Source organism: Squalius cephalus (genome assembly GCF_949319135.1).
Source record: "Squalius cephalus genome assembly, chromosome: 12".
In the NCBI taxonomy this organism is placed as follows: Eukaryota; Metazoa; Chordata; class Actinopteri; order Cypriniformes; family Leuciscidae; genus Squalius; species Squalius cephalus.
In genome coordinates this window covers 35897378-35924614 of record NC_137133.1, presented here as the reverse complement: position 1 = coordinate 35924614, position 27237 = coordinate 35897378, and the positions used below count along the sequence as shown (strand labels likewise).

Here is a 27237-nt window from a genome sequence, read left to right as displayed (position 1 = left end):
TGTCAATTATGTTAAAAAGAAAATTATCTACAACTGCGTGTTTGAGTGTTCAGTATTACTTTTTTTTTTTTTTTCTCAACTGCCTATTCAATGTTTGTCGTCATTATGTAATTATATACAGTAACTTAGGCTATACAGTACCAGTCAAAAGTTTGGAAACATTACTATTTTTAATGTTTTTAAAGTTTAGAAGTCTCTTATGCTCATCAAGCTTGCATTTAGGCTATGTGATCAAAAATACAGAAATATTGTAAATATAATATATTCCTGTGATCAAAGCTGAATTTTCATCATTACTCCAGTGTCACATGATCCTTCAGAAATAATATCTAATATGCTGATTTGATACTCCGTTATTATCAGTGTTGAAAACAGTTGTGCTGCTTAGGCTAATATTTTTTGGGAACCTGTGATACTTTTTTCAGGATTCATAGATAAATAAAAAGTTAAAAAGAACAGCGTTTATTCAAAATAAAAATCTTTTTTAACAATATAAATCTTTACTATCACCTTTTATCAATTTAACACATCCTTGGTGAATAAAAGTATTAATTTCTTTCAAAAAAAGAAAGAAAAAATTTCTTGAACCGTTCTTTGAATGGTAGTGTATATTGTTACAAAATATTTCTATGCTGTTCTTTTTTTTAACTTTTTATTCATCAAAGAATCATGAAAAAAGTATCACCGGTTATAAAAAATATTGTACATCACAACTGTTTTCAACATTGATAATAAATCATCATATTAGAATGATTTCTGAAGGATCATGTGACTCTGAAGACTGGAGTAATGATGCTGAAAATTCAGCTTTGTTCAAAGAAATAAATAATATTTTGAAGTCTATTAAAATTTGAAAACCATTTAGTTAAATTGTAATAATTTTTCCCAATATTACAATTTTTTTCTGTATTTTTGATCAAGTAAATGCAGGCTTGATGAGCATAAAAAACGTTAAAAAAAAACAACCTACAAAATAGTAATGTTTCCAAACTTTTGACTGGTACTGTATATATATATATATAATCATTGCATTACATAACAAAATATCAACACACGCAGAAAAATGATTTTTAAGAATGATAGCACAAATACACGTGTACTTGTATGATTTGGATTGATAAAACAATACATCAAGTGTTGAAAATGAAGACGAACAGTTTTGTGTCACTTTGTTGATAATTAATGTGATGAATTACAGCTGTGATTCCTCACCTGTGTGAACTTGAGGAGAACCGACTTCATACATCCACTAAAGTCAGTGAGACTTCAAACACGATGGAAACTGATTCAGATTCAGATCATTTTATTATATTATCTAATGCAATGGCATTAACTCAAGTGTGACTTAAAGGCACAATATGTAATATTTTTGATTGAAATATCCAAAAACCACTAGGACAGTGTTATTTATTTTGTTGTCTTGTGTACTTAACTTTATCCCAAATGTTTCCAATAATGTTTAAATCCACAGAAATCATACATTTTAACCAGTGTAACGTCACGTGTCATTGCGTCACCTGTCAATGATGTCATTTCCACGTTACCCTCGATTTCCAGTTTTACTTTAACCATGGAAACACCAAAGATGCTAATATATTGTGTATTTTATTAGACAGTTGAGCAACTGTTTGGATACTTTTATCGATAGAAAACGAATAATTTTTATATAGCTCAACTCGTCTTATTGTGTGAATCTTGTTAACCGTAACTTTAATCGTAATATAAACATAAACAACAAAACGAAAAGAGTGGCAGACTGTGGCATATAAGCGTAATATAAACAGTCCCGTTCACTACAGTAACTAGGGATGCACGATATATATCAGTCACATTATCGGTATCGGCCGATATATGTTCATTTTTAATGTCAGCGTTATCTGCCCGATATGAAAATTTCCTTCAGCTGAGACACTTCAGATGCGCACTGTTCAACATGATGGTTTTGAATTGCTTGATATATGATTGAAATTACTTAAAAAAGGAAAATTATAATGAGAACACTATATATAATTGTGTGTTTGGGACATGGCTTTTAATGTTGAGACTATTGTTTTTGCAATCAGGCTCCCAAAACTTTTGTAAAAATTTGGATTTAGATTTATGGGCCAATATATCGGTTATTGCCTTTCAAAAATAAAGAATTATTGTTTATCGGTATCGACCAAAACGTCCATTTCAGTAACGTTAATAAAAACTTTAGCTTACCGATGAACATGATTACTGCCTGAGTCCCGGCTGAAAACTCCCATGATTCAACACTCATTCACGGAGTCATCAAGCTACGCCTTTGTTATTGTTTTGAACAAGCGCCCTCTAGTGGACAAACTTAAGTGTCCACATACTTTTTGAGGATACTGTCTATTATATACATAGAAAAATTTACATTTCTCTCTTGACACATTTTGAGAGATAATCGTTGCTTTAATTTGTCCATCTCACTTTTGTGCCTAGGCCAGCAGAATATATATTTATTCCTTGAAGGAAGATAATTGTTTACACATTATAACTTAGAATTGGACTTTTTAACTCACAATTGCCAGTTTATATCTCACAATTATGAGAAAGTATGTCAGAATCATGAGATATAAACTCACAATTGCGAGAAAAAAAGTCATAATTGCGATTTATAGTCGTAATTTATTTCTCGCAATTGTGAGTTTATATTATGCAGTTCTGACTTTATATCTCGCAATTCTGACTTTATAACACGCAATTCTGACTTTATAACACGAAATTCTGACTTTATAACACGAAATTCTTACTTTAGATCTCGCAATTCTGACTTTATATCTCGCAATTCTGACTTTATTACACGAAATTCTGACTTTATAACACAATTCTTACTTTATAACACGAAATTCTTACTTTAGATCTCGCAATTCTTACTTTATATCTCGCAATTATGACTTTATATATTGCAATTCTGACTTCATAACACGAAATTCTGACTTTATAACACGAAATTCTTACTTTAGATCTCGCAATTCTGACTTTATTACACGAAATTCTGACTTTATAACACGAAATTCTTACTTTATAACACGAAATTCTTACTTTAGATCTCGCAATTCTGACTTTATATATTGCAATTCTGACTTCATAACACGAAATTCTGACTTTATAACACGAAATTCTTACTTTAGATCTCGTAATTCTGACTTTATTACACGAAATTCTGACTTTATAACACGAAATTCTTACTTTATAACACGTAATTCTGACTTTAGATCTCGTAATTCTGACTTTATATCTCGCAATTCTGACTTTATATCTCGCAATTCTGACTTTATAACACGAAATTCTTACTTTAGATCTCGCAATTCTTACTTTAGATCTCGCAATTCTGACTTTATATCTTGCAATTCTGACTTTATAACACGAAATTCTGACTTTATATCTCGCAATTCTGACTTTATAACACGCAATTCTTACATTAGATCTCGCAATTCTGACTTTATATCTTGCAATTCTGACTTTATAACACGCAATTCTGACTTTATAACACGAAATTCTTACTTTATATCTCGCAATTCTGACTTATATCTCGCAATTCTGACTTTATAACACGAAATTCTGACTTTATATCTCGCAATTCTGACTTTATAACACGAAATTCTGACTTTATATCTCGCAATTCTGACTTTATAACACGCAATTCTGACTATCTTTCAATTCTGACTATCTCGCAATTCTGACTATCTCGCAATTCTTACTTTAGATCTCGCAATTCTGACTTTATGACATGCAATTCTGACTTTATATCTCGCAATTCTGAGAAATAGTCAGAAATGTGAGATTTAAACTCGCAATTGTGAGATAAAAAGTCGCAATTGTCTTTTAAAGTGTTTTATTCTGTGGCGGAAACAAGTTTCCATAGGGTGATAAGTGTGTTCATTAATTATTAGGGGTGGAATGAATCGCAGTTGATCCATGATCCGTATGGACCAGGCCACACGATTTGACACGCATGTGATTCGCGGATTAACTGCTAAATGTATCCATCATAGAGTGAAAGTGTATCAATTGGAAGTGTTTTGTCTTGCCAGTTTACACATTCAAATGATTTTAAAACGCACAAGTAGTGGCGAAAATCGTGACGTTTTAGACAGCGCTCGAACACCGAATTTATTACTCTTTCGCGTTTACTTGCGCTTGAACGGACAAATACGCACAAAAGTATGTCAAAATTCCCGTCTTGGCCAGAATTCTCTTGTTTATGTCACAAGTGAACAGTTGAGAAAGAAACCGGATGTACATTCTGTCCATGCATTCGGTCTTAAAGTGACAGCAGCCTAATATTCCTGCTACATGTTGTCATTAATGTTAATAAAATAAAATACAGCTTTGACAAAGATTAACCTATTTAATTTCTACAGTGAACAAATAGTGTTATTTTACATGTGACCCTGGATCTCGTCACCAGTCACATGTCGCACGGGTATATTTGTGGCAATAGCCAACAATACATTGTATGGGTCAAAATTATCGATTTTTTTTTATACCAAAAATCATTAGGATATTAAGTAAAGATCATGTTCCATGAAGATATTTAGTGAATTTCCCACTGCTAATATATAAAACATTTATTTTTGTGAGTGAATGCTGCTGCACAATCATGAACATAAATGAACAACTTTAAAGGAGATTTTCTCAATGTTTCGATTTTTTTGCACCCTCAGATTCCAGATTTTCTAATAGTTGTATCTCGGCCAAATATTGTCATATCCTAACAAACTATACATCAATGGAAAGCTTATTTATTCAGCTTTCAGATTATGTATAAATCTAATCCTATTGTATAAATGTATAAATTTAATCCTACAACTTGTAGGATAAGTGCTGCGTACAGTGTGAGTACCTGGAGAACCGAGACCAAAAAAGTTGTGTGCACCCCTGATCATCACTCTGAGCGTTCACCGTTCACACATAGTGCTGCATCTGTTCTCCCTCCCTCGGGTTTCCCTTTTCAGAAAGCTCTCTCTATCTGCCTGCTTTTTAAATGGATGCGGTTCAACTGCGAACACAACCAGATTTGTTGGTGTGAGAAGGTATTTTGGACACTGTGTTTACAGCACACACACACAGGACAGTCAGAGGGGAAACCTGCTCACCACTGCATCAAATGAGATCTTTCATGCACTTATTTTGGATGCGCGTAGGGTGTTTCTTGCAAAGTTTCGCCCTGAGGTTTGAGACGATCTTCAGTTTCCGATGGAGTCTTGCAGGTCTCCACCTGTCACGTAAGAACGTGGGTGATTTACTTCACAGAAAGCGCTGACCATGGCGTCAGTGTGTGTGTGTGTGAGTCTTGGCAAAGTTCCAGTATCACAACTGTGCGTTTACCTGAGTTAATACGCTTGGGTCTTATTTTACTGTGATATGCATGGCGTGAACTTTAAAACATCCAATGCAACATTTAATATCGGCCCATGTCATTCCTCTGCAACAGTTTCCTGGCCATGGGGGCTGAAATTCAAGCATACCATGAAACGTAGACTCTCTGCTGTCTGTCCAATGTGTTTGAACCTGTTCTTTTCAATCAGACAGCGCCTTTGAAATTCACTTTGTTCACAAAGCCATTCTTCCTGATATTCCTCTAGCGTTGGTAACGTAACCGAGAACCGGTTTGCTGTCTGAAGTGGGTTTATTTTTTTCTGCTTTTTTTTTTTTTTTTAATGCTGCAACCAAATGATTTCCCTGAGATTCATTTATAATAACAAACCACAATGTACTGGAACTATGAATCCCGTTTAGTTTCTTCATAGAGGAAAATTAATTTTAGCAATAACATTTTAGACTGACTTAAATCCTCCTGTAGAAACTACATGTCAAGTGTTTCAGTTTCTTTTTTTTATTTTTAAATAGCGTAAAGCATGTTAATAAAATAATTATTCAATCTTTTAATTATTTAAATAATGCATGTTCTAATTTTCCAAACAATTTATTTTTTTGCTTTAAATCAAAGTTTGTGAAGTTGTGTTTCAGCTTGGAGTTGGTTGGTTTGGTTAAAGCTTTTTAATGAAGAATAAATAAAAAATAAATATACAAAATACTTTCAGAATCAAGGCTGTCAAAAAGATTTGTGAACAACTGACTCTGAGTCGGTTCTTTTTAATGATTCAGTCTTGACCTCCTGAGTTATTGGTTTGAATCAATCTAATTGATTCTCATTAATGAATTGAGTGAAAATGAGTTAATAACAGCAAAATATTTTAAGTGGAACCTAAATTATATTTCTTATGTTTTCACCAGTGTCATTATAGTTAAAAATAATAAAACCATAAAAAATAAAATTTATAAAAAAAAAACTTGAAAAAACTTTGAACTAAAACAAATTGAAGAAATTTTTTTTTACAAAAAAACATTTTATTTCAAGGCAACATTTCTCATTTTCATTTAGTTCAATTTGATGCGATAAAATATAAAATGTCAAAAAGATTTGTGAACAACTGACTCTTGAGTCGGTCTTATTAATGATTCAGTCTCGAACTCCTGAGTTATTGGTTTGAATCCATTTAATGATTCACTCGTTATGTGAATAATTAAGGAAATTGAATGATAAATAATAAAATAAAAAATAAAATAAAAGCTAAAGACATTATAACTATAATAGTATCTCAGTCCTACTAAAATAATGCTGGTTTCCACACTTATTCAATGGCTTCTGCCTCACTAAAGCAGTAGTTAGTTACACTAAGAAGTGATCAGTTCACTTACTTAAAAAAATTGAGTTAACCCGTTGCCTTAATATTATTAAGTAAATAAACGTAATGCTTAATTGAAAAAAAAAAAAGTTATGTGAACTTGACAATTCCACATTACTTAATTTTTTTGATTAAGCATGACGTTTATTTACTTAATTTTAAGGCAATGGGTTTCCTCAGTTTTTTCAAGTTAAGTCTACTGATCACAGTGGTTATGGTGTGTGTATCTGTGCATGAGTGACCGTGGTTGTGTGTTTATCTGCAGATTCAGGAAGGATCATGGCCCTGAGCGAGGGCTTCCCCGACCTCCGACCCCTCAGCAATGGCGGATCCTCCACAGGTTTGCCTGCCACTAATGCCAATGAAGACCCGGACCAGGACCAGGGAGTGTCGGCGTCCACACACCCCGATGACCAGACCCGGTCGAGCCAGAACGGCGGACTCAAAGCCAACGGAAGCGCACGTCCATCTTCACCGAACTCCTCGTCCTCGTCACATGACTCTCAGAGGTTGGCCGTTCTGTTGCCCAACTCCCTGCCTCCCGCGTGTTGCGTTTACTGCTCGCCTCGGCCTGCCGTGTGCTGTAACGGGACCCCGCAGGACCTCGCTCTCTTCCAGAGTGCCCACATGGGCTCCTGCTGTGTGCAGGGCGTGCGCTGTTTCCGCATGCAGCATCACTGGCAGGAGCATCTCCAGAACCAGCCCAACATGGCCACACTGAGGTGAGCATCTCTTCTGCACTGCATTTGGGGAAAACTACTTTAAAAAAAACAAAAAACTTTTTATTACATTTTAACTTAACACATACATACCGTAAAACTTCAAATAATAGCCCGGGCTTTTATTTTCCCAAATCGCCGAACTGCACCGGCTTGTATTTGAGACTGGCGTCTATATGAGACAGGCCTTTAATTTAGTGTTGAGACTTCACCCTGTGCTGCAATATACATTTAGTTTTACATTCATTTACAGAAATCAGCTGGTTGAATGAAAATTGCTGATGTTATCGGATTTTCAGTTGATATTCTCAATTCATTCACTTAACGGACGCTCTGAGGTAAAGCGTTCAGACTGCAGACTAAGAAACGATTGTATTTAATTGTACAGTACAATCATAACATAGTACAGACATGATCTTAATTCCATAATATCCTTAAACATAACAATATTGCTGGCCATAAACTGACAAAATGCGCGTCCGGTGTGTGATGCATCGAGTTGTCATGGACGCAATGCGGCGCTAACTCTATGGCGTCAAATGGTGGACAAAACAGCGCAAGCACATAAATACAGCGCGCAAGTGAATTACAACAGTGTGAGCAACGTGACAAAGCTCGCACGTAAAATGTAAACATGCAGAACTCTCAAATCCCAAACTGGAGGACAAAAAATATGATTGTGCGCACAAATAAACAAGTCGCAAGCAGAAATAACAGCCGCGAGTCCTGTATGGAAAGCCAAAATGTTCACAATTCGCGTGCTTTTGACCGCCGTGTCAATATTAAAACGCCGTCTTCATAACGCCGCCAGTCGTTAAATATGCGCCGTCAGGCGATAAGTTAACGTCACACGCCGCCACGCGTTTAAATAACACCACTCGCCGATAGATGTTAAATTGACGCCACACGCCACTCAAAGTGCAGATTTATGAGCTCATCTACATGGCCCCTCCTCTACTGAGTTTGAGGACTCTACGGCAAGTCGGAGAGGACAATACCGTTTGGAAGAGGACGAAAATGGCAAGGAGAGGATTTGTTTTGCGGTGTAAACACACTGTAAATGACTTTGAGTGTGAAGTGTAAATGTAAATGAATTTTGTTCAAGAAAAAATGCAAATAAATAAATAAAATAAAAAGGTCTAGCTTAAGATCCGGCGAGATGTAGTCTGGCTCGCCCCTCCCGTTATCAGAGAACAGAAAAAATGTCTGTAGAGTCAAATCATTTCAGATGTCTAACTGCGATTAGGGATCGCAAATGCCCAGCTAATTTGTGCATAAATCTCCCTTAATTTCCCTTTATGCAATCCCTTAAATTCATTCATTAAATTATATTTAAATTAAATAACAAAGTTTGGGAGGAGCACGTTCAGATAATCAAATCAGCACGGGATGAGTTAATCAACTCATTGAGTGCGATAGGATGGAGTTAGCCATTTGGCTTAGATTCTCCAAGACATATGGTGAAAAGTTAACAAAATTTTTTTATGTTGATTAAAATGTTAATTTGGTTTTACATTGTGTGTGTAAATGAATAGGCTTGGACTTAGTGCTGGAAACCCAAAGCACAGGACAATAGAGACACTGAAACTGAAGCTGAAAAACAGAATTATCATCCTAATATGATGATTTGATGCTCAAGAAACATTTCTGATTATTATCGATGTTAAAAACAGTCATATTTTTGTGGAAACTGTGATGCATTTTATCTTTCAGGTTTCTTTGATGAATAGAACATTCAAAAGAACAGCATTTACTTGACTTTACAGCATTTAATGTCTTTATTGTCACTTTTGATCAATTTAATGCGTCCTTGCTGAATAACACTTTTGAACTGTAGTGTAAAGGCATGTGGAAGTAGGATTTAAGACACATAAAGATGTGCTTATTTATAGCTGTATTGGTCTGGACTTGATTGATGAGGCCGGTTGCTTTAGACAGTCAAAGATGAAGAGGAACCATGGGTCTTTTGCACTGTAATCAACATCTTTTTGGTCTATTTCTGCTGGATTCATTTCAATTTCAATTTCAAAACACTTTATTTGTCCCCAATTAACGAGGCCAGGTAGAGTCACATAAACAATATACATAAAAACATCATACATTAAATACACGATGTGCACGGAATACATGTTAATTATAATCTACTACAAGTGGATACCTAAAAAACAAGTCCATGCCATGTATAAGAATGAATAAATACGTAAATTGAGGATAATTGACGATGATCCAGCCATGAGCCTTCTGAACTCCGCACGTGTCCACATGCACGCCGTCTCTGTGTGCGATGCATCTGAGGTTTCTTGGATCTGGGAAGCGTCACTGATTTCTGTTTTTGAGCAGCTTATTGTGCTGTCGTGATGTTTGACTGGAAGCACATGAGAAAGATCTGTGGAGGCTGGAAGCACTCTGAGCTTCATTTATCCTCACATGGAGGATAAATACTAAACACTTTAGATTTTTATTTTATTTGATTGGTTTGTTTAAAAAAATTGGAAACATTACTATTTTTAATGTTTTAAATGTAAAAATAACATTTTGAACTTCAAATGTTAAAGTTTAGAAGTCTCTTATGCTCAACAAGGCAGCATTTATTTGATCAAAAATGCAGAATAAAACATTAATATTTTTAAAATATTATTATTTGTATTGTAATACACTTTAAAATATAATTTATTCCAAAGCTGAATTTTTAGCATCATTACTTCAGTCTTCAGTGTCAAATGATCCTTCAGAAATCATTCATATATGCTGATTTTTAGTATATACTACATATATATATTTATATATATTTTTAGGTTAGATTATTTTTTATTTTTTTACTTCTACTGACATTAAATCATGACATATATATATATATATACACATACACACACATACACACACACACACACACACACACACATACAAAAAACCTTTTATGAACATTGGATAGTGGCGTAAATATATTATTTATAATATATAAAAAATAATGTTATCTCTGCCATTCAGTCATAATTAGATGTTTTAGTAATAGACACATTTATTTTTGAGCATGTTGAGATTATCAGCATCACCGTTAACATCTCAAGCTGATAAATTTGTCAAATAAATAATAATAATAATTGCCTGTAACCACAATGGTTTGGGCGAAACATATTGTGCCTCGCTAACTGTCAAAGTACCTGCAGATCTTCCAGGAATGAATGATGCAGCGAGACTGACGGCAGCGGATCTTCCCGAGGGAATGATTGATGGTTTTTGTTGACTGAGAAAGAGGGAGCTGACATGTAGCCATCTGGGGTCATGTCACACGTTTGACCCTTCCCGACACGCTTCATTTACCTGACCCGAGGTCCTGCCAGGTGCGACGCAGCGAGTGTGAGATTGAGATGTGACATTCAGTTTGTCAGATATGTTCTGATTGGCTGATTTTGTCAGCATTACCACTTTCACTGAGGACAGAAGCAACGCTTAACGGAGGAAACTTGTCCTGTCGTGTCTGGTTAAGACTGCGTAAGTCAACAGATGCTTCAGTCTGCTATAGTTCAGCTCCTTTCAGGAAGATGTTTAATCAACGTCAGAAACGGAAACTTTGATCAGTTCGTCCCAATGTTGAAAGAATCACATGAAGCTTCCAGGTCTTTGTTGCAGGACAGCCAGGCCTGGAAGATACAAAACATACAGAGCTGTGTGTGTGTGTGTGTGTGTGTGTGTGTGTGTGTGTGTGTGTGTGTGTGTGTGTGAGACAGCTGCAAGCCCCGACCAGCCAGCTAGCCTGAAAATGATCTTTGTGTTCTCAATTTCATGGTGTCGTTTTGAGAAGCCTTTACATGTTATCAGGAACAACAACTGTTTAGTTCATGTCTCTCAATCTTCTGAACTTGAATTCTGAGTCTGACATCTGCATTTTATCTGATCATTGAATGCAAGCAAATTCTCAACTAGACTAAATGCATACGGAAATCATTCTAATATGCTAATTCGACGTTCAAAAAACATTAATTCATTATTATCAATGTTGAAAACAGTTGTGGACAATTTTTTTTTCAGGATTCTTTGATGAATAGAAAGTTCTATTTCATTTATTTGAAATAGAATCTTTTGTGACATTATAAATGTTTTTACTGTAACTTTTGATCAATTTAATGCATCTTTGCTGAATAAAAGTATTGATTTCTTGTATCCTCCCCCATAAAAAACTGTAGTGTATAATGTTACAAAAGCTTTCTATGTCAGATAAATTAACTTTCTATTCATCAAAGAACTGTTTTCAACATTGATAATAATCAAATGTTTCTTGAGCATCAAATCATCATATTAGAGTGATTTCTGAAGGATCATGTGACACTGAAGACTGGAGTAATGATGCTGAAAATACAGCTTTGATCACAGGAATAAATTACACTTTACTATATATTCACATAGAAAACACTTATTTAAATGGTAATAATATTTCACAATATTACAGCGATATATAATCACTGAAATGGACAGATTAAACTGATTCGCAGATTAATTGAACTCTAAAATCATTAAAAAGGAAGTAATTGTGCTAGACTACTTAGTTACTTTTTACGTTTTCTCTATTGCAATTGTATTACAAATGTTACTGTTTTTGTTAATTTTTTTTTTTTTTTTTTTTTTTTTTTTTTTTACATCTGCATCATTCTCAACTCAAGGTGTCAGATGTGCATTTCTAAGAGACAAAATATAATATTAATTTGTGAAATGTTTGGCAAGCGTTTGTCATGTTCTGATGATAAAACCACAATTTACTGGTTTCCACAGCTTTTACAAAACAAATAATGATTTGAAATTTATCGTGATAGTTATCGATATTGACTGACATGGAAAAATTTTATTGCAATATTTATTTATTTTTTTTAATCCATATTGCCCAGCCCTACTCTCATACGAGTTACAAAACAACAATATTTACGTTAATACACTTATTGAAAGTGTCGTTTAGCAAACTCATCTTCAATATATCGTTATATAAAATTAATTTGTGGCTACACTTCTTCTTTTGCTGTTTTTGGAAGTTGAGTTTTGCTTAAATGCTTTATTAATGCTACATTTGTTTTTTGAATGTGTCACAGGCCTGGAAAGATTTATACACAAACACGTGTTTAAGCGTTTAATCCCGAACCGGCCTCGCTTTAGCTCTAAAGTTTGCTCAGAAACGCATGCAGTCGAGCAGAACCAGCGTTTCCAAACCCCCTCGGCGCTCGTGATCCAGTCCACTTGCTTCAACATTACTTTTGGCAGCTCAATTGCAGTTTAACACCAGCCAAAGGATGTTTTTTTTAGCGAAATGGTGCCATAAGCATTTTTATTCCATTATTCAGTGTATGCATAAATGTCAAAGTTTTGGGTCTGGTTGTTGGAGCTATTAAAGCTACTTTTAAGAGGTCTTGTCAGGTTCTCTTCAATGTTAAGAGGTTTTGAGATCTTTGAATGTTGTTTTGCATTTAATGTGAGGTCTGTGTGTCTGAGCTGCATGCGAACATGAATAAGCATGAATAAAACATTTTCTGTTGATGCATCTCAGGTCGTTTCGTGTCTGACTTGGTCCGGGTGCGTGAGGAACCCGTAGAGCCGGTGAAGATGCCCAGTGAAGATCAAAGCCCACCTGATCCCATAAACCATGATCAAAGACACGGAGCAAGCAGGACCCAGTCATAACCTCAAATTAGGCCGATGTCTAGCTTGCTTATTCTCGTTTACTAAACAGATTGAAGCCTGTAGAAGGGTGAGGGAACAGCTGGAATGCATTAAGTCGATCTGGGAGCGTCTTGCATTTGATGCTAACGCTACAGGTGCAGTTATTATTATCCCGATCAAAGAGAAGATCCTTGCAGCAATTGCCCTTGAACATTTTTGGTCCACTTCTAATAAATCGTGGCTTTATTCAAAAATGTTTCACAAGGAACCGTCGCAGTACGTACAGTTTTCATCCTGGATGTGCAGTTTTAAGGCTCTACTTCAAGCGAAATCGAAGAACTAACTGGTGATTTTATATCTAACTAAATCAGGCCAAAGCGAAGTTCTTGTGGAGTTTGTTTTAAGGAGTTCAAACAGCTTGCCAAACGTTTCTTCTGTTCAGTCCGTCGAGATCAGATGATCTCAATGAACACACTGGAGATCTGCTTTATGGTTGTAATTTTCATGTTTAAGTCCTGTAAAAGGCCCGTTCACACCATGATAACTATTAAAGTCCCCCTGTAGTCTTAAAATATCTTGAATGTAACTCGACACCCTTGCCTCATTTAGTATACGCGGATCTATGAATATGCAAATGAGCCCCGCCTCCACTCACTCACAGCCGCTCAGAGATCCACTCGTTGACGATCACACGTTGATCTGATTGGCTACAAGGTAGTTTGTGACGTCAGAAACACCAGCGATTTCAAAGCGTGTTTTTGAGACTGTCTTTGGTTCACTGCAGTTTTAAGGAGGAAATACTCAGCAATGCTGTCGACTTATGAATTTACACATGGTTTGTCTTAAAGCATATTAAAAACACCACATAGACACATAAACTACATTAAAAGCTGGAGTTTCACCACAGGGGACTAAACAATAAAGATATAGTTCTAAAAAATAGTTCTAAATATCAAAGAATAGCAGAGTTTTTCTGATAAAAATTGCTGTTTTAAAAAGTGATTAAAAAAACCAAACAGGTTTGCTTGTTTGTATGGCTGCAAAATTTGTCCTTTTGGGTTTTTTTTGTGATTTATATATCAAAACTATATGATGATGATGATGATAATTTATATCTAATTATAAGAAAGTTATATAATTGTTATTATTATTATTATTATTGTTTTATTATTAAAATATATTTTTATACACTAGCCTACTACTACTAAAGTCAAATTTACAGTATTTTTAAAATACAGATTGTTTCAAAGCAGCTTCCCAATCCTAAATATAAAAAAAAACAAGATATATCACTATTGTAATATTTCACTGTAAAAAAATAAATAAAAAATGGCTATTTAAGAAAATGTAAGAATTTTATTTTAAAATTGCGATACTAATATTATTGGCAGTATTAATTTTCAAACTTTAAACCATCAAGCTTTTATTTTGATTACAAATTTGGGAAGATGCACATTATAAGTGTACCAAACTCAAATGCAAAGATAAGTTTGTCTGGAGCAAAATTTATTGTGAACCGAGACGCTGAACACACAACGGATCATGAGATGCTCACGTGTAAAAGAACACAATGCCGTGCTTCACTGTGAAACACACACCGCATATATTTATTTAATTCAACCTCTGCCATTATTTAATTGCACTTAACCATGTCAAGATTTCAGTTTCATTTCCATTAAATGTTCCCGTTAGGAATTTTCCATAGAAATACATCTATCTGTCTTGAAATCTCTCAAAGTCTCGCTATCTTACCTGTCTCTGCAAATTTCCTGCCTTCTCCTTTCATTTCCTCTCTTCCCGGTCGAGTTTTCCTGTCTCATTCACACTCAAAACCTTCTTTCTACCTCCAATCGCACACCCTCTTCTAAGCAGAGCTTGTGACGTTGTTGTTTTCCCCGTGTTGTGTTGCTAAGACTCATGGGAAATACACCAGTACTGTCTGGCTTTGCGTCTGGGGTCGTGAACTTTCTTTCTTAGATCCTGTGGCCTGAAAAAAAACAACTAACCTGAATTTAGTGAGAGAATCAAGACCCAAGCCTTTGAAATCTCAATCAAGCTTTGGTAAAAGTGATGTTTTGCTGGATTGCCTGTCTGATGTTTTGCTGAAGCTGCATCTGGATGTTGTACGCAAACAGAGAACTCTGCCTGCGGTGCGCTTGCTAAATGAGTTTGGCCCATGTCTAGACATGCTTGATATTAAAGCAGAGTCTATGTTGCTATTCACACACTCTTAAGAGTTGAATGAAATGATTCTTGAGGCTTTAAATAGGACCTATTATGCTCTTTTTTTCAAAGTCTTCTTGATGTTGTTTTTGTGCTCTACTAGAACAGGTTTTCATGCTTGAATGTTCATTATGTTTCCCATATTCTCCATTGTTGCAGCACCTCTCTTCCCCGTCTGTCAGTAACGCTCCGTTTAGTTCCTGTCTCTATGAAGCCCCTCCTCCTAGTTGATTATGATTTCACTTTTCTAACTTTAGTTAGTGTGTAATGTTGCTGTTTGAGCATAAACAACATCTGCAAAGTTACGACGCTCAAAGTTCAAAGCAAAGGGAGATATTTGCTTTTAAAGAAATCGCTTTTTAAGGACTACAACAAACGGCTGGTAGAGACTACACCACATTCCTCCCGGGTTAGTGACATCACCAACCCTAAAATTTGCATAAACTCCGCCCCCTGAACACGATTTATAGATTATTAAGACAGAATATGCTAATCAATGACTAGAAGATAACTACACATAAGCTTCATAAATTCATCAACTAACCATTCAGAAATGACCTGTTGCTTCTACATGTTGTCACTTCTTCTTGAGTCTCTCCATCTTTCAGACTCTGGTTTGAACATAAAAGGCTAAAAGTTCTTTGAATGTTCAGTGCATGTGTGTGTGAGGTAAAAGGACACAAGCTCTTGAAGCTCCGCCCCCTGTGCCGGGTGCAGCAGCTCATTTGCATTTAAAGGAACAGACACAAAACGGTGTGTTTTTTTCTCACCCTCAAAAAGTGAGAACTTTAACATGCTATATAATAATATCTGTGGGGTATTTTGAGCTTAAACTTCACATACACACTCTGGGGACATCAGAGACTTATTTTACATCATGTGAAAAGGGCATTATACCACCCCTTTTAAAGGGATAGTTCACCCCAAAATGAAATGCTGTCATCATTTACTCTCCCTCATGTTGTTCCAAACCTGTATGAGTTTGTTTCTTCTGCTGAACAGAAAAGAAGATATTTTGAAGAATGTCTGTAACCAAACAGTTGATGGACCCCATTGACTTACATAGTATTTGTCTATGGGGCCCATCAGCGAATAAATGGCACATTTTTGTCTGGTTAAAATTGTTTTTAAAAAACAAACTCTAGAAATAAAATGCAACAATCACTTATTTCTTTGAAACAATGACATTTTAGCCAACTTCAAGGACATCTCAGACAATGTTGACTTTGAGTTGAAACCTCTACAGTTGGTTGAACATCATACATTTTTGGTTTGATTTTGGTTTCAGACACTTTTATCCACAGTGACTTGCATTGCATTCAAGGTATACATTTTATCTGTGGATTCATGCGTTCCCTGGGAATCAAACCCATGATTATGGCATTTTTTCAACCATTTCATCATCAAAAGCACTAAAGAACCGTTATAGTAATTAAGAACTGGAATCAGAATAGATAAATTCATATTTCATCGATGTATTCATATTTAACACTGATCTGTGGTGATTAAAATCTTACATTTGATAAAATGATGGTTTGTTCAAATATGAGCAATTAGTTAGTCGTTCTTGCCTTAACGATATCGCACTAAAAAACAGAGCTTAACGTTTACATCAACATACATTTATTAGAGGTGCTGTAGTTAACCAAAGCTAAATAATCGTTAATTAACACTATCTTTTACACTTGAGTTTAGTGCTTTATTTGGTAATTTTGGTCAATTTTGATGCATTTTGCCCATTTTAAGTTAAACATAAGTGGCAAGACATGTGTTAATCAGGTTAGCATCGTGTTATTCAAAGCGTGCTTTATTCTGCGCTCTGTATTCTGGCGCTTCAGCTGTCGAATACTTGCAGGAGGAGGCCAGTAGATAATGAAGATGTTTCTTGGACAGCTTGTAACTGTTTGCCACAGTGTTGAAATCCAGCCTGGAGTCCATATATCCACATATGTCAAAGCAGAGAATGTGGAGATATCAGGCGTTGACCTCTAGACCTCGTGGATTGAGCCTTCTCCATTTCTGCACACGTGTGCACATCATTCACATGTGTGCGTTTGGGTTTGTTCTCAGCTGTTGCTATGATTATAGTTTCAGCAGTGCCAAATAAAATCTGAATTTCAGCCTGAAGATAACTCTGATTTGCAGTGTTTTCTATACTAAATGAGAAGTGCTGCATGTAAACCGTTATGATGCACTATATGCATGTTTTTGAACAGTCTCTTCTGCTCACCGAGGCTGCGTTTATTTGATTTAAAAAAAAATTACAATTTGAAATGGTAGTTTACTATTTGAATATATACTATTTGAAACATTTCCTTTAAGAACGAAAGCACTGTCACTTTTAAATAAATTTAATGCATCATTGCTGAATAAATGTGCTAAGTTCTTAAAAAAAATAAAAAAAATCTTACTAACCCAAACTTTTTGAATGGTAGTGTATAGATGGCTTACATAATTATATCTAAATATTTGCTAATATTAAGCACATATCTTAATATTTCAGTACTTTTTTGGGGTTTCTCTTAACCCTTTGCTCTTCTGTTTTGTTTTTATTTCAGTTAAATAAATTCACCATATTTTAGTTTAATAATGTTTTTTATTTAATATTTTGTATTTTTATGGGATTTTCTGGTACTAAATAAAATGTATGCAATAGTTACAGTATAATCCATTTGTTCACTTTTTGAACGTAGACCTGAAAATTAAATGTCCAACTTAAACAGTCATAAATCTTGAAAGTTTGGTCTCTTTTTAAAGACAACACTTGACAGATTAATATATATATATATATATATATATATATATATATATATATATATATATATATATATATATATATATATAGACATTTATTTAGTGAAAGTTATAGAATTTTACATTTATTGTTATAAAACAAATGCTATTTTTTTTTATAGGAAAAATATATTTTCTAAAACATGTTTTACTCTAAAACTGAGAGAAAATCAAAGCCATAATCTAAACAAGGAGTGTTTTAAATTTGAGGTTGATATCTCAAAAAAAGAGCTTTCAGTCAGATGTTGTTCGGCCGCAGTACCAAACGCTTCCACTAGAGGAAATTTGCTTCCCATTAATTTCCAATGCACTCATTTTTGACCACGAGGAGCACAAGTGTGACTATTTTTTCAGGACCATTTAACCTTTTAAATACATTTTAAAACCTTTTCTTTTTGTGTGTGTGTTCACATAGCAAGTGCCAAAGTTTCACACCATTCTGATAAAGTAAAAAATGCGTGAGAAAAAAGAATTCTGTCAAAATTGACCGAAGAACACCAGAAGGTTAACAGCTGAGAAGGTCCGGCCATAGATCATCAAGTGTGCATGTACTTGACTGAACTTGAATGTGTTTTTGTTGTTTTCTCTTTCAAGCCTCCACACTATTTTCCATTTTCCTTCTTTGACCTCTGACCCTTCACTCCCTCAGCAACCATTTCACCCCGTCACCACACTGTTGTTTGACCCCCATATTTTCTTACCTTTTTAGCTGTAAACATTTGTTAGTTCTTACAATAACCTTTCCTCACAAAATGTGTGATGCAGAACAGCAGGCTGCTGTGGTTGTGATGTTATAGAACAGTACTATTTAACCTAACCAAATGAACTACACTTATTCTTTTCTTTTTTTTTTTTTTGGCTAACCAGAGAACAAAAGTTGCACACATCCAAATATGAAATCACACAGGGAGGGGGGAAACTCCCAAATAGCATTTAAGAACTGTTGCACTCCAGTGGAATAATCCGTCCCGATATCTCATAAACGTTATTCCACTTTGGACCATCTCTCATTCACGCCCTTGAATTCCTCAGTCCGTGGCCCAAACATGGAGCGTTCGCTGATAGCGCAGTTTATAAATCATTGCATTGGTTTTTTCCCTTGTCCTCGCTACGTTTGCACAGGAAGCGGAGGAAATCTGGTCCTCGTTATTTACTCTTGGCTTTGGTTATTTGATTATCGTCTGTCTGCATGTACTTCTCTCTGATTGCACGGAGAAGGACACGCACCTCTCCGTTTTTTTTTTTTTAAAGCCTAATGGGACTCACCTTGAGCCGAATATGCAGATGCTTCAAAGTCTGAGTGCTTGCAACATCTGGTTGTTGTATTAACGTGTCCGTTGAACTTTCAAAGGGATTTACGGCTGCTCTAGAAGTCGCCCTGTGGTGAAAAATTCTTGCCAATGGCTTTTGTTCATATGTGCCTCCCAGTGCCATAGCAACCACTAATTATAGCATTCCATGGATTCCCTTTTAAGACGACGACGAGGAAGAAAATTACAGCCACCTCTTGGCCCTGTGACCCCACTGCTCACTATCTAATATAGCAATATTGGTTGCCTTCAAAGATTGTCCTGCCTTATGATTTGTTATTAGTGGTGTTTGTTTAGGCAGGCTCCATTATTATTGCTCATATTTAAAGTATTAAAAAGCATGCAACTCATCCCGCATCTGTATATTACATATGCATGAAGGTTGTACAGTAGCTGTGTGTGCGTCCTGATGCCGTTTTGGTGCGAGAGCCTCTAATATGAACATCCGTGATGGTTTTGATTCAAAGACAGCAGCAAGAAGAAACTTGGAGACTGCTGTGATTTCCCTACAGGAATGTGAATGTGGTCTAGATCTCTCTGTTCAAACACAGAGTGCGGTTGGTTAAAAATACACTGTCGTGAAAAAACATGTCTCTCCACGCAGGTAGTTTTTAATCCACTGTTTGGCTCTTAAATCTAATTGATTTATGCTTTTTGCTTGTGTCTTTCAGCCCTCCGAGGCCTTTTCGGTTTCCCAAAAGGTAAGCTCACTGTTGAATTCCTTTTTTTATTTATGAGATTTTAATAATTTAGTAAAAAAAACTAAAATATTTGCTAATTTATTACAGTTATTTAAAATAATTTTAATTTTTATTACTTTTTGTATGAATTTAAGTGGTAATGTATGGAAGTTTGTTTCCGCCATTGAATTAAAAAAAAAAGGTAATTGCGACTATTTATTTCACAATTCAGATTTTTTTTCCCTCAGAATTGGGCTTTATAACTCGCAATTGCAAGTTTATATCTCAAAATTCTGAGAAAAGAAGTCAATTGCGAGAAAAAAGTCAGAATTGCGAGATATAAACTCTCAATTGCAAGAAAAAACTCACAATTGCAAGAAAAAAGTCAGAATTGCAAGAAAAAACACAATTGCAAGAAAAAAGTCAGAATTGCGAGATATAAACTCTCAATTGCAAGAAAAAAATCAGAATTGCGAGAAAAGTCAGAATTGCAAGATATAAACTAACAATTGCAAGAAAAAAATCAGAATTGGGAGGAAAAAAGTCAGAATTGTGAGAAAAAAAGTCAGAATTGCAAGATATAAACTCATAATTGCAAGAAAAAAATCAGAATTGCAAGAAAAAAGTCAGAACTGCGAGATATAAAGCCCAATTCTGAGAAAAGTCACAATTGCAAGAAAAAAGTCCGAATTACAAGATATAAACTCCCAATTCTGAGAAAAGAAGTCAGAATTGTGAGATATAAACTCGCAATTGCCAGAAAGTCAAAATTGCAAGAAAATTTTCAGAATTGAGATATAAACTCGCAATTGTTAGTTGATATTCCGCAATTATGACTTTTTTCTTGCAATTGTGAGTTTATATTCCGTAATTCTGACTTTATAACCTCACAATTCTGAGAAAAGAAGTTAGAATTGTGAGATAGTCGCAATTATCTTTTAAATAGTGTTTTTCCGTGGCGGAAACAGGCTTCCATAGTAAACGCTTGATAAATGAATCTTTCTCAATTGCAGTTATGCAGAGCTCATTGCTGATTGGCCGGTGGTGGTGTTGGGGGTGTGCACCGTTCTCATCGTGGTTTGTGCTCTGGTCGGTATTCTCGTGCCTGACCTGCCTGACTTCTCAAATCCACTGCAGGTGAGCGCGAGGAACATTTGCACCAAAATTTCAGCAATCAACATTTTTTTGGCCGAAACAGCTTTTTTTGGTTATGGGCTCAAATAGTTTTTCGAGGGCTGAAATCAGTGACCAAAACAGACGTTTCAGGCCGCATTTACAGTACATGGTTCAAGTGACCCAATTCTGATTTGTTTTCTCCCATGTGGCACAGATCGGATATGACCCACGAAACGTGTAAGCAGGAAAAAAACACATAGATCTCGATATTCTCAGATCGATTTCAGGCCTCATTCATATGTGGAAATAAATCTGATATGAATCAGATACATGCATTTGCGTCTGCCATGTAAGTGGACAGATCGGATATTCCCGTCATTGAAAAAGCGACGGTGACGAATGACGTCAACTCACCAACCGCGATCACATGACCAGACTGCAATAATGGCTCTCCTCTTGTTTTCTCCGCCTTAAGAGACCAATGTTTTGACCTTTAAAGATTGTGCGGAAAGCAAAAGTTTTCATTTCGTCTGCGTCCATTGCAAATCGCGCCATTTTTTTTACTTCCTTTTCGGCTGCAGTTTTTTTCGGGTCAGTTCGTCTACCTTGGTTTATCAGATATGGGTCACTTTTAAAAGATGATGTAAGCTGGTCGTAAAATCTGATATAGTCAACAAATCAAAATTGGTCATGAAGACCTTCAGTGCAACTGCAGCTTAATTAGCACGTCTCTGATGGCACGTTTTGACTGTTCAGCGTCTATTTTGTGCGCACAACGTGGATAAGTTACAACAATTAAACATGTCAGCTGTGTAGACACTCGCTCTGGATCGACAATATTAATTTCTCGATTTTAATCGGTACTGATATGGTTTTTTAAAATCCCCCTGTAGTCAATAATTGTATCTTTGATCACCAAAATATCATATTTAAGCGTTTTCGGTGCATCCCAATTTTTTGTGTTGTTTATAGTATATAGACCATTTTCATGCTGCGATGCTTCTTCACAACATTCTGTCCAATAACATGGTTTTGCCATCATGCATTTTGGAGCTTTTTTTATTTTTATGAACTGTCCCATCCCTGCGCATTTTGATGTTATTTAAACCCTACATGGATCAAATCCTGATGGAAAAATATCCAGCCTGAAATGTATGGGATCAAATTCCCGCCAAATATATAGCGGTCGCGTATAAAAAAATAATAAGCGTGAATCAAAAATTTAAAAACACATGTAAAAATATATTGCACAAACTGATCAAAATGATCAGAATAGCAAACAACGTGGTCACGGATGAAAATATAATAAGCGTGAATAAAGAAATAACAAGCATGAATAAAAACTTTAAACACATTAAAAGTTATTTTGCACAAAACTTAAACTTATGGTCATGCTTTGTTAAAAAGTATGGTTTTATTACTGTGTACTTTGTGCTTTCTTGCATTTTCTGCTCATATTTTACTCTTTTGTACGCTTGTGATGTTTTTCTCTTCGCTCTTCTTTCTATGTTCTGCGCTTGCTCTTCCAAATGTTGCAGTTCGAGTTTCATGTAAATTAGGGCGGGCTTAAGCGTCACCATTGGTCCACTAGTTCTAGATTGACAGATACTCCTCTAGCCAATCAATCGAAGAGGGGAGTTGACGTCACACTAATGCGACTCGTGGTACAAGCTGTTTATGTTTGTACAATTTCTTCAATTCCATTATAATATACTAAAATGTTATTTTTCTAATACTTTTATATACTGTTCAATTTCTTATTTGTGCTTTGATATGTGCATTTATTAAATTAATTATTTTCGCTTGGCATACCAGCGTGATTGCGTCACCGCCATAGAGCTGTAAAAAAATAGGTCACCGCACACTTCAGTGGGTGGTGCGCGCCCGTGAAGCACTTCATTCTGAGTAAATATAACAACAAAGAAGCACTGCTGCACTCTCTTTTATTTCATTTTTACATTTTTATTTCATTTTTATTTTTACAGGAGTGCTACACTTACAAGGGAAGGCGGCAGTTCAATTTAACTTTACAAAGACTTTCAAGCAGTAAAGCTATCTGAACTCTGGACATAAATAATTAAATTCATCTTTTTTGAGATACATGAGAATGTTAATGTGCACACTGGTAATTGGTGTTAAACAATAGGTATTACTTGGCTCATGATGTCAATATGTTAAGGCTGCTGTAAGCGAAACATCCTGCAATTATGAAACACTACAATTCGTCGCAAAAACTAAGTTAAAAACGGCCATTGTCTGAAGACTTTAGGACTTTGACCTGTCGCCGCTACGCATTGCCTACCTTTTTTTTATTAACCTCGCCAAATTTGACAAGATTATTGAAAATTATTGTGTTACAGAGAAGATATAGAGAAACCAGTTGAATTTAATACAGTGATTTATTACAAACTTACTGTGTTTACTTACATAGCTACATAATTGCATATTACTTTAGAATTAATGTTTTAAATATAGCTTAAAATTTGAATACAGCAACATCTCCATCAGATAACGTTGTTTCTAGAGTGCCGCTGTCCTGCAGAGTTTAGCGTCAACTCCGATTAAAACCTCACCTGTCTTAAATATCCTAAAGACGATGATTAGCTGGTTCAGGTGTGTTTGATTAGGGTTGAAGGAGCTAAACTCTGCACCCAGGACCGACATTACACATCCTTGTTATTGATTAAATATGAAAGTAAAACGGCCAGTAGGTGGTGGCTGCTCGGAGAAGATCGACGCTCGCGGTGCCAGGTCAAGTGCATTAGAGGTGAATGATGGATCATCAGACAGGCATAACTGTAACAGGTCGTTGTTAGGATGACGAATTTAACTATACCATATTGCCAGGTATACGTATACCGGCAACAGTTTGAGTTGCAGGCACACATGCAGTTTAAAGGTGTCCTGTTGATGGTCGTCTTCCCCTGTATAACCCTATGTGTATAACAAGTAAGCATCAGTAGCCACGAGTCGCATTGGTGTGACGTCAACTCCCCTCTTCGACTGATTGGCTAGAGGAGTATCTGTCAATCTAGAACTAGTGGACCAATGGTGACGCTTAAGCCCGCCCTAATTTACATGAAACTCGAACTGCAACATTTGGAAGAGCAAGCGCAGAACATAGAAAGAAGAGCGAAGAGAAAAACATCACAAGCGTACAAAAGAGTAAAATATGAGCAGAAAATGCAAGAAAGCACAAAGTACACAGTAATAAAACCATACTTTTTAACAAAGCATGACCATAAGTTTAAGTTTTGTGCAAAATAACTTTTAATGTGTTTAAAGTTTTTATTCATGCTTGTTATTTCTTTATTCACGCTTATTATATTTTGATCCGTGACCACGTTGTTTGCTATTCTGATCATTTTGATCAGTTTGTGCAATATATTTTTACATGTGTTTTTAAATTTTTGATTCACGCTTATTATTTTTTTATACGCGACCGCTATATATTTGGCGGGAATTTGATCCCATAGAAATGTCTACAGAAGTACAGCAGTCTGAGTGAAGATTTGTTGTCATTTGTCTTGTTAGGGATTTGAACCGAGGGGCACTGCAATAGGCCAGCGACTTGTAACATGGAACAACATGGTGAAAAACACGGGATACAAGGCAACGCTGGCCAACTACCCCTTCAAATACGCAGATGAGCAGGCCAAAAGGTAACAGTCCACTTCTTTCTTATCTGATAACCATATTTTCCTAGTTCGTATTCATCAGATGAATGACGTGAGGATTAGAACTCAGGCCAGGGTTGGTTGAAAGGGATTGCAGTGTCTACAGGATTTTGGTTTTGTAGTAGAGGACATGGCCTTTATTTATGCTCAAATATGCATTTTTAAATGCATTAAATTCAGCACAATGAATCAATTTGCAAGAACTCTGCTTAAGCGTGCTTATTTTATGTATTAGGGAAATCGAATACATTGACAAGCCGCCCAAATGACTACTGAAAATACTGGAAAATCAAAAACTTTATTTTTTTTGCTCCTGAATAGCAGTTCTTGGTAATGAGATGTGTGTTGGCTCATCTTGATCTGGATCATTGTAAGTTGGATTAGAGACCATGACAGAAGCGGCACGGCTCCGTCTCAGCGTGTGCATAGGCGTCTTCCCTCTGATTAAAGAGACTTCCTGTCTGTGGAACAGGATGTGCTGTCAGAAGCGGTCCTGCCCTCTGTCAGTAATAATGATAACGGGCGTTTCAGTCGCAGATCTCTAAAGGCAACAACGTGAGGAGGGTTTCCTGTGGCCGAAATTGTGTGCTCTGGAATTAATAATTAGCAATGATTTTCGGTTCCACTTTATTTTGTTAGTCCACTTTAGACATTCTACTAACTATAAGTAACTTTGCAACTACATGTCAACTAACTCTCATTAGAGTATTAGTAGACTGTTAGGTGTTAGGGTTCTGGTTAGTAGAAAAAGTTGGCATGTAGTTCCCAAGTTATAGTCAGTAGAATCTCTGTTGGGGGGAACATCAAAATAAAGTGTTTTTAAGCAGATATTAAGCAGACAGTCTACTGTCTACAGTTAGTTGACATGTAGTTGCAAAGTTACTTATAGTTAGTAGAATGTCTAAAGTGTCTATCGAAATAAAGTGTTATGATTTTTCTTTCATTAAACCTTTCTAAATCTGACAAGAATCAATCGCAAGTTAAGAACCTTATGGTTTATGGTTAAGAATTATGGTTTTGTGTGACAGGGATTTGAGGTTTTATTTGGGTATCTTTCAACATAAAGAACAGTGGTGTATATAGACCATAGCCTGAGTAGATATATTTAATTTGGCACAAATGTAAACAAAGCTGTGAGGGACAGACATGCAGCCAGAGACATATTTTGAAATACATTGATTTAATTTGCAAATACTCTCCTTTTCTGTGTTTTAGTCACCAAGATGACCGGTGGTCCAAGGATCACTATGATAGAAAGAAAAGACAAGCGGAGTGGGATTTCAGTAAAGACAGTTTCTTCTGTGATGTACCAGGTGAGTTTTACATTCACTCTTATCATATAGAAATTACCACACTCCAAAACCATATGTCCGTAGGTTCGATTTTCAAAAATACAATAAAAGCAGTCATATTGTAAAATGTTACAATTTAAATATATTACTATTGTTTTCTATTTTATTTATTTATTTTGAACATATTTTAAAATGTAATTTATTCCTGTGATCAAAGCTGAATTTTCAGCATCATTACTCCAGTCTTCAGTGTCACATGATCCTTCAGAAATCATTCTAATTAATATGATGATTTGCTGCTGACAAATGTATTTTGGAGTCAATATACTGGCAAAATGAAGCACATATGTATGAAATACACTATTGGAGATGTGGTGACATGAATCAAATCCGCCACCTAGTGGACCAATGAGAAAGTTTTTTTTTAGTTAAAAGGGTCTTGAAACCCCAAAACATATTTTTTGAGATGTGAACAGATGGCTGCACATCACTGAAAACACTAAAAGCACTGAACAAAAAGTATCAATGCCTTTATTCTTTCTGTGTTAAACTGACCTGTCGTTTGTTCAGAGACTGTAGTGCTCGTAAATGGCATGAAAATATTATTAGACTTTTTAAATGTTCTTCTGCGTCTCTCCCTCATTTTGAGAGTTTGTTGTCATATAGGGTTATATTTTTAAAAATGCATCAAGGCGCCCTCAACTCTGTTTGTTTTCTCGTCCGTGGTCATATTTTAATATTCATATGTCTGTATAATGAGTGTGTTTTATTGGTTGTTTTCTCCCCTTTTCCGACCTTCTACTCTCCCACTTTTCCATTTTTTGAGACTTTTTCCAACTCTGAGGTGTGAACGACCAGGCTAAAACAGGTTGGGTTTCATGAAACTTTAATTACCAAATGTTGTCTCTCTACAGGTGACAGATATTCCCGAATCGTATTTGCCTCTGCAGAGGGAAAAAACTTGTGGAATATACAGGCAATAAAGTCCATGTGCAATTTTGACAATATACGGGTATGTAGCATTGCATTGCATGTATTGGTTATACCATTTGCAGATGTTTTATGTTGGAAATGTGTTTT

The 27237-nt window shown here is 35.6% G+C and overlaps 1 protein-coding gene across 2 annotated transcripts in view; it reads left to right on the top strand.

The window, feature by feature from the left end:
• disp1 (dispatched homolog 1) overlaps nt 1–27237 on the top strand; it is an 80792-nt gene that overhangs the window by 48797 nt on the left and 4758 nt on the right. For both annotated transcript variants that reach the window (XM_079888023.1, XM_079888024.1), the window contains exons 2-7: nt 6970–7426; nt 20064–20093; nt 21086–21209; nt 24723–24850; nt 26081–26178; nt 27072–27169. In XM_079888023.1, the coding sequence (XP_079744149.1) occupies nt 6984–7426; nt 20064–20093; nt 21086–21209; nt 24723–24850; nt 26081–26178; nt 27072–27169 (921 nt within the window). In that variant the 5' untranslated portion in view covers nt 6970–6983. The remainder of the gene's footprint in view (nt 1–6969; nt 7427–20063; nt 20094–21085; nt 21210–24722; nt 24851–26080; nt 26179–27071; nt 27170–27237) is intronic.